The 9512-nt window shown below is 38.4% G+C and overlaps 1 protein-coding gene across 1 annotated transcript in view; it reads left to right on the plus strand.

Moving 5' to 3' along the window:
• The first annotated feature begins 26 nt into the window (after window positions 1–26).
• CNTNAP5 (contactin associated protein-like 5) overlaps window positions 27–9512 on the plus strand; it is a 1037136-nt gene continuing 1027650 nt past the window's right edge. The window contains exon 1 of the mRNA XM_010860827.1: window positions 27–108. Within this exon, the coding sequence (XP_010859129.1) occupies window positions 27–108 (82 nt within the window). The remainder of the gene's footprint in view (window positions 109–9512) is intronic.

The raw sequence follows: 9512 nt of genomic DNA on the forward strand, positions 1-9512 counted from the left end.
TGGGAGGGACCTCTTACTCGGGGGAAATGGATTCTGGACCACGGCTGACCAGCGTTTTCACTTTGTTCTTTTCCGGCTTGTGGCATTTAGGATTAACAGCGGCAAATTGTGAGTATCAGGAGCTTGGGGCGAGTAGGTGAGGTGGGAGACCCTGACGTTTGGAAAGACACTCAACTGTCCAAGCGTGTTCAATTGTGTCTGCTCTGAGCAAAGGAAAAGGGGGAAAATGCTGATTGGTGTGTTTCTATCGCTCTAACCATCCCAAAAGTTAGCAGAGCTCGAAGGAGCCAGCCCCTCTGGATTTTCTGCCCTTCTTCCCGAATCGGAAAGTTCGGGGGAGAAGGGAAGATTTTCTTGCCTCAGCCTCCCGCTAGCTCCGCGTTCTCTACCTGCCTGATCTTAGCAGAGCTTCTCCCGGGAAGGGTCCCCGATTCTGGCTGTAGGAATGGGGGCTGATCTTCCAGACACAGAGATGCTCCCAGCCACTGCACTCGGTGACAGCGGTTCCTTTCTGAATGCGGCTGCCTCGCTCCGATTTGCAGTATGCCCTGTGCCTCCCTATCCATGGTTTTCAGCTCTCCCCTAGGCAGAAGGCTCCAGTTGGGATACCTTGCAACCAATGGTCATCTGTTTAATAGGGTTGGGAGTTTTGGCCTAAAAGTCATGGGCCGATGTAGTCAAACGACAAGATCAATGGCTGCCCCTGTTATAGGAGAAAGAGCTTTGATGCACACTCCACCCCCAAAATCTTTGTGCCAAAGAACACATAATGAGTATGCACTAAGTGTACACTGCCATCCAAGCTCTAACCTCGGCAAGTGCGGGGCATTTAATTTAATAGGCAGGAAAGCTGGACACCTGGGGATCCGCCACCTGCACTATGTATTTAAAGAACCCAGTTCGTCAAACTTGAATAAATTGCTGGAGCCATCAGAGGTGCAAGTTCAATAGCTCAACTGCTTCTCTAGGCAGAGAAAGGGAAGTTCTTCCAGCTCTGGAAACTCCTAAATGAAGAAAGAATGCAATTAAGCCATCTGTGTGGTTTCCAAAGATGGTTTATTAAGTTTCCTCAAGGTTCTGGGTTTCCTGCCTTATCTACTAACTTCATCATGAACCTCAGTAATATCTAACCAAATTCGAACTGTTCTGATACTTTTTTCTTATTTTTTTGGTGTGAACCATCACTGTTGGAGAAGAGTAGGAAGGCCACTTACTACTTACAAGTTTCTCTACCTCACTTTCCACCTTCCTTAATCCAAAAGGTCCTTAAGAAAGAGATACTCAGTACCTCAAGGGAAAACAATTGGAAAATTTTACTGATAATGATCCAAAGCTGACCCAGTGCTCCTATCTGTGATTGGAAGTTTGGGGGATCTGAAATTGATAGTTAGTGGAAATGGATTATAAAGATTTTTATTAAAGTCTGTATTTTAAAGGTATGCTGAAGAGGTCAGCCTCTTTAAAGGGGAGGAACCAAAAGGGTTTAGTTCAGAAATTATTTCAGAGAATAGGTAAGGACAGGGTGAAATCTAATATTTCTCTCCTCTTTCTCCTCCTCTTCTCCCCACATCCTCCTGCTTCTCCCCCTCTTTTTTTTTTTTTTCTTTTGTAAGTAAAATTGTTCCCATGGTGCTGTAGAAAAACATCTAAGTGGTTCAGTAGGAGGAAGTTAGGCATGGTGCTTTCTTTCTCTAACTCCTAGAACACTAGAGGTCAGTATTGTCCTAATGATGCAAAGGTGTGGCAGTAAAACAGCTGTGCTTTTCCTCTAGCACATACACCTATCTGAAAACAGTGAATATTTTGAAGATCTATGAAGAAAAAAATGAGGAATAAGGGTGAGATAAATAGAACATGCTCTATAGGAATATGGTTTTGGCTTCCTTATATAGCATCTTAAGAGCAAGGAAAAAAAAAAAACATAGGATGAGTTTTTCTGTAAATTAACTGAATTATAGTTAATGTTACAATAATGTTCCTAAAACCTAAATGGTATGAGCTTAAGGCTCATGCTTATCATTACTGATGCAGCAATAAAGCTAATTCTAGGCATTTAAAATAAAACCTTGTGATAATGAGCTTTAGTATTTCATCACTGACAGTGTAATTTCCCTATTTCCAATCAACATTTCAGTTGAATGCATGCTGCTTGCTAAATATATGGGGGTCAGTGTTCTTAAACAGTAATGTTAAATGTTTTTATTTTGCCAAATAAAATGTATTAATTCAGTGAACAATAGAATAGCAGCAGAAAATTACTTTGAATTCAGTTCTGGTGGTCTTCCAAACCTGTGATGCAGAACCTCTAAGGAAAAAAAATAAATAAATAACATTCCACAATTCTTCCAGACTTCTGTTGTCCACATACTTAATCCATTTTTTATAGTGCTTTTGTTTATTTTTTAGCTACAACCCATTAGCATTTATATGCATATATTGACAAAGAGAAATCTTTAAAATTGTCAATTTTTGTAAGTTTATAGATAATTTGGAGGATTTTCCCCCAGGATTATTATTTCTATATTTTGAAATAATACTTCAAGTCATTTGTGACAGTACTCTTGGAAATGGATTGTTTACCCAAGATGCTCCATGGTATACTTGTGAACTTTGTTCAACTAAAAACAACTTTTAATTGTTTCTCATCTTCTGGCAACAATTTATTATTGTTAGTGCTGTTTGTGTGTGTTTAATTTTCTCATAATCTGACCAAAACTTGGGCATTTAGCTACAAAGGAAAAATGAATTCTTGCCCAATTATAGATCTTATAAGTTTCTAATTAAACAAAATTAAAATAAAGTCAGATTAGAAGGCCAGCTACAGTATAGATAATATGAATCTGTGCAGAGAACATAATTACCAACCAGTAATAAAAACTCTGGAAATTCCCCCATTTCAGATTTTCAGGATATTAAACAGCTACATTACTTCCTTTGGGTTTACCCTGAGGGAATTAGTTAATTTCAAATGTAGATATGATAGGCCAGTGTTAAATGAAAAAAAAAAAACGTTTTACATATAATATCAGCTCCTTTGACATAAGAAGAAATGACGAGACTTGATAATTGGTTAGAGTGAAACTAGGTTTTTGAAATGATAGCAGTTCTAGCCCTAATTCTGCCACAGCTAAGATACCAAACACCCATCAGGTGATGCATCATTTCTGTTCTCACAGCTCAGGTATAAAATAGCAACTGAGATATGTATCTACTCCCAAATAGAATAGCAGCTCAAATTTTACAGAGGAAATTCTTCAAACAGGTATGTTAAAAGACATGCTTGCATTCAGAAGACAAGAGGAATGCAGGGGACACTTTTAAGGTCACTGTTCACTTTATTTTACAATAACGGGATACTATTTGATTATAAAGAGCCTTAATTCTGACCAGTCACTTGAATGATCTCTAAGCATCTTTTCTCTTTGTTGCTACATATTAAGTCCACACAGATAACAGCCAGGAGAGAGAAACTGAAAACTCTTTACTCCTTTCATCACAGGCAGAACTTTATCAAAAATATAGGAAGATGTCAATCATATTCCTAAAGATCTTCAAATAAAGAGACGCACTGTACCTTGAGTTTTCTGAAGCTTATGCACAAACCCAATCAATATATAATATTATAAATAAACAAGGACTAGATTCTTTTTAGCAGGAAAGTGTTTGCCATTTACTTTTTTATGGCATTTACATTGCAGTCATCAGAAGTGAAAGAAACATTATATTGCTCACTTGCAAGACTCCTGAAGATTTTCCTATGGTTAAATGGGCTGGTCTTTGACTATCCAGATGAATTCTTTTCCCTTTCTCTTCACATAGTTCCCATCTCAAAATCAGGTTCATATTTCCACAATTGGAAAACAGAAAACCTGGACTAGCAATTATCATACAAGGGTATACACTTTAAAAAAAGTCAGTTTCTGTAAGAAGCATCTTAACTCACCCCCATGTCTTATTCTCATTCTAATGAATGACTGACTGTCTTCTAAATCGCAGTTTTCTTTTCCCAGCTTCTCTTGCCTTTCCTTTCTTTAATGGGACCCAGTTTTCCTTTACTAGATTGCTTTATTTTTCAGTGCGTGCCCATTTGTTACAAAACAAAATAATGTGATATCATTAAAAATGTTCCTAAAACTTTTTCTTTAGTTGGTGAACAAAAAGCTCTTTATCTTGTATGCCAGAACTCTGCTGAAATATGACCTATATATACAAGCCTAATTATCCTTGTCATGTAGGACAATGGGGAGATGGTCTAGTTACCTGAAAGGTTAGAGTACAAAAATCATTCACTCAAAAAGGCTTTATTTTGAAGTTTCAGGATTCTCATTAGACACTTCTGGGATGATAGTACTCAAAACTGTTAAGCAATTATACTTAGAATAACAACATAATAGAGGTTTAATTCCTACTAGCTGTAAGCTGCTATGGGCTTAGTATCTCTCAATCCATGTGCAATTTGGCAAGGAAGCACAGCTAGGTAGACTTTATTAAATCCAGTTTACAGATGAGTAAATTTAAGGTTAATAGACGTTAATAATTTTCCCAAGATCATAAACTCAAGGAATGAAAAAAAATCAGAAACTGAACCTGTATCTGTCCATCTCCAAAGATCAGACTCTTTACAAGATATAAAAGTAATCCTCATGCATTCTGATGGGGTCTATGTGTGTGCATCTGAAGAAAGTTGCCTTGGAATCTCTGTAGTTATTCTCTGCAGCTCTGTTCATAACAAAGGCTGTGGAGGCAGCTCTTTCCACCAGAACGAGCTCCTGAGCTTTACCTTAATCTACATTTGATGCAAGATGCCAGACATTGCAATAGTCAAAGATTGGAAACCTTATATCTGGATGAACACCAGATGTTCTATTTTTCTTTTACAAGTTTCAGTTCAAAACTCGATAAGGAAAGGATATAGCCTTGAAGATGTGACGTGTGTGCAAACACACATACATACACAATACCATAAAAAGGTACCTCTCTTGGTATCATGTCTTGTAAGTCAATAGATGTCAGACAAAACTATTAATTAAATAGCAGGTATAAGCTTCCTTTCTCAGCATTGGGCTGGTCCTGAACAGGCTCTGCCTAATACTATAAATTTCATCCAAATTACTCCTCCCATATTGTCTAATTTCCAGTTTCTGGAATTCCGTATTCTATAGACAAACCATGCTTTCTCACGTTTTCTTGTGTTTATTGGCATATGTCTGTCTACTTGGTTTAGAATGTCCTTTCACACTTTCTATCTTCTATCACTTTCTCCATCTCCTCCCCCGGAAAACATACACACTTTCCCCAAGCTAGGTCAAATGTCCTGTATATTATTACTGTATTTCCATAGCACTTCCAGTTCTTGTCTCCCCAACTAAATGTCCATTTCCCTGATTATCATATTTTATCTGAATATCTATAGTCAATGCCTAAAATATGTAGATGAGAGAAGAAATGAATGGGTTCCAACTAAAATTTTTCATTTCTAAACCAAGATCGTTCTATGGTCCTACTGCTAGAGTCTTTTGAAATGTATAGGTTTATGTTTGTTTGTTTGTTTGTTTTCAAATAAAAAGTATTACTTATTCTAGTTTGGGAAATGTTAAGAAGATGTTAGAATATGCAGCTTTTAAGTGAAAGAGCAGAAATTTAGATCATTTGGTTGGATTTGGAGCTGAAGAGTGGGCTTCTGCATTTACACAAAGCTGCATACTTCCATGAGTTCATTGCTGACATAATCTTATTTCTGTGTCAAATGGTTCTTTGTTCCTCAAAGAGAACATCTTCCCATTCTTTGACCTTAAAACCAAGTTTGAGGTAATTTTATTAACTTGTTTTTGCAATTTTAATGAGTGTTTTCTATATAGTCTGAAAATACACAGATATATATTGATATAAAAATCCTTCTTCATAACTCAGTGTTAAGTATAAAGAAGAAAAGTTTAGATTCTATTTAATGGAATATAAAATCTTTCCAGTAGTTTTAGTCATAAACTACTGGAAAGATCTTATCTAGTTACAAACCTACAATACTGCCCTGATAACATAATCCTGAGTCTCTGATGTCATCTTCTTATGCTGTGGTTGGGAGAAGATTTAAGTGTTAAGAGTTTGTGTATGTTACTCATTTGAAAAATTTTGTTGAAGAAATGAGTCCCAAGAAAAAGTTCTCTTTCTTAAAGTCAAGTTTTTATAAGAAGCTGGAGGAATAAAGATGCATTAAAAGATAGAGGCCATGACCTCAAGGAAATTTAAACATGAGCAGCCAGCAAAATAAATCTTTAATCACATCAAAGTGATAAATGCTATAACAAAGGTAAGCACAAGTGAGAATCTTAAACTGGCTGGGGCATCGATGCGGGCTGTCTGAGGGAAACAGAATGTAAGTCAAGACTTAGAGTCAGACTTCCCAGCTGGGAAAAGGAAGGGAGGTATTAGAGGCTTTGTGTGTTGTAGTGATTACTTGCACGAGTGACTCATAGGCCTACAGATAGAAGAAAAAACTGAACAAGTAGGTAAACATGGGAGTCTTTGATTTTTACTGTGAAAACTATAGAGGGTCATCAAAATATTTTTAACATGTAATTAAATAATACATAATCAGATTTTTGTGTTTAAAATATCACTGTACAAAGGAAAAATTAAAATGAATGAAGGCTAGTCATAAGAAAACCAGTGAAGAGCTTATTACAATAACACAGGTGATAATTAATAAGGGCCTAAGAAGGAAAGTTTCAGAACCTGCAAAGGTCATAAAGAATCAGAAAGAAAATCATGAGCCAAGTAATTTCAAAACCAAGGAATCTATGAGCTAGTAAACTCACAGAAGGCACAGATTTGTGGTTAAAATGTATTTTATTGCAGCTTCCATTGTTTTTGACAAATGAGAACTGTAGGTACTAGAAAAGGTGCTCAGTTCTCTGAAATGAAGTTCTTCTCGGGGAATACCAAGCGACCATATTCTGAGTGCGGTGTATTTCATATTTGCATGACACCATATAGCACATGCTGTCTGTATCCATCATCCTGATGCATCTTATAGTCTGTAAATTATGCTGGTTTTTGTCAGCAGAGTGAGAACTAGTCATTAAGGAAGGAGCAATTAAACCTCAATCCCCCACCTTCTCATCCCCCTCTGGCAGGGAGGTAAACCAGGGATCATAACTGCTATAAGTGGCTGCTCTGGGGAAGGAGAAACCGGGGAAGCTGGGTGTGCCAGGTTGATTTGCCATCATTGGTAATTGATTTGCTGGCATAAATTCCACATCTCTACGTTTCTAATTGCTTTTGTGCATATTCTGGGGGGTTGATTAATGCCATCTGTTCCTTGGATCAGCTGAACTGATTGAGTTTTAAAGGATGACAACATCAATGTTGAAGATAGAAAGAAAGTGAAGGAAAATGCCAAAACATCCCTTGTGGTGTATATTATTTTTAACTATCCACCTTTGGAAGCAGATACATCCTTCTGAAGACATTCCGAGGCAAATAGCTGTCTAAAGAGATTTGCCTAACAGACAGATGCTTGTAGGTGTTAGTCTAGGCCACTGTTTGCTGAATATATACATTATGTCCCTTCTTCTCTGCCACCCTTCCTCTCTTCCCCACTCCTCTCTGTCATGCGGCCGCGTATTTTGGGTAATACCATTGGCTTTTCCCTGATTATGTTAAGATGTGAAAAGAGGGGAGAAAAACATCTGTTGCATTCTGATGCTGCCTTGCTAAATATGTAGGCATGGTCACCAAATGTGAAATCTCCCATCAAAGCCTATTCTAGGAGCAGTCCTGACAGAGATCTACCACCCACTGCACTTGGGAAAGCCCACTGAATTCCAATACCCCCACCCATCTGAGTGCAAACAATTCTTCTACTAACTCCATTGGTCCCTGAATCTGTAGATATGAAAGAAAGCCTTCTGATTCATAGGGAACCCTTAAGACACAGAGCCTCACTGGGAGAGAAAATATAAGAATTTAATCTGTACTGAACTCCACTTGACTAAGAGAAACAGAAGAAACATTTCTAGAAGAGATAGAGCCCAGTGTCTGAAGGAGGGGGAGAAGATGATCTGAGTTGGGGAAGGGAAAACAGGAAGAATGTTCAGAATGTCCAAGACAAGTGTCACCCACTTCCTGATTTTGCCCAGGATGACCCTCTGTATTGCAAGGGTGAAAATGCTGCAGATGGGCAATTGGGAGGTGATAAAGGACAGTAGAAAGGGCACAGGTCCCACAGCTCTGGGTCGATGTGACTGTCACTCAGGATTTCCTATGGATACTAACATGAACCTGTAGTGTCAGTATAACATGAGTTACTCTGTATAAAACACACATGATTGTTTTTATAATTACTAATGAATCCCAACATGGATTCTCTCAAAATCAGTTACAATAGTAATCAGGCAAAGATAAGAACATTTCCATTCCCAAGCAAAGATGGAAGGGCTCACTCTCCCTTCATCAGAGAGCTGAGTAATTGCTGAGGCAAAGGGAAACTCGCTCTTATTTCTCTTGGATGGCAGAGGGACTGTGGGTAGAATTGGTCTCCATCTGACAGAGACCCAGGGCCACCTGGGTTCCCCATGCTGCCTTGCTAAATATGTAGACAGAGTCACCAAACATGAAACCTCCCATCAAGGACTTTTCTTAGGGCAGTCCTGACAGAGATCTACTACCCACTGCACTTGGGAAAGCCCACTTGGTTTCTTTCAAGGTGCACTCAGGTATGATCTCTGCTTCTGGGTTTTGGCCAGTGAAATGCTTACTACAAACCTCATTAAGGAAGTGGAGGAAAGAGCTGCCCCTAGAAAATAAAAGAGCACATCCCCTCCAGAAAACCCTGACAGAAGATGTCAGTATTAGGGGAGAAGCATCCTTGAACAGACCTTGAGAAAAAAATTAGTGAACGTGAGCAGGAATATATGTAGTGTTCCAAGTAGCCTAAGCTCTCCGTTTGCAGGAAACTTGAGCAGATGGAAGTTAAATCTGCAGGTCAGGAGAGCTGTACTTCCCTTCTGGCTACTGCTGATGCCTCCTTTTGGTGAATCTTTAGTTCAAGTGTTCTGTCCTTGTAAATGTTGGATTAAAATTGGGTGCTGCTACAACACCTAATGGGTTATAAATGCTCATCCATCTTCAAGTGCATCATTCATTCATTCAAAAGTACTTATGAAATGCCTACTGTGCATTTATTTCTCTGTATAGTCATGAAAGCCTATTGCTATTGAAAACCAGTTGATGGAGGGAGAATTGGATTGATGTCCATATAACCCCAAAACAGCAACAACAAAAAATAACAGTATCTCTTCAAATCAAAGCCATGGCAGTGGGGTCCTCCACTCTAGTCTTGTTCAGTGTATTAAATACCTCTCTTCTCTCCCTGAGTCTTTTCTCTCTGCTTCCTTATCTTTAGCATTTCTTCCCCTTCACTCTTAATTTGCCACCTTTCCAATGCCTTTCCTTTCTTCCTTCCACCCTCCTCCCTCCCTTCCCCATATTCTTCTACTCCTATCCCTTCCTCT

Source organism: Bison bison, unplaced genomic scaffold (genome assembly GCF_000754665.1).
Source record: "Bison bison bison isolate TAMUID 2011002044 unplaced genomic scaffold, Bison_UMD1.0 scf7180017864471, whole genome shotgun sequence".
Taxonomy (NCBI): domain Eukaryota; kingdom Metazoa; phylum Chordata; class Mammalia; order Artiodactyla; family Bovidae; genus Bison; species Bison bison.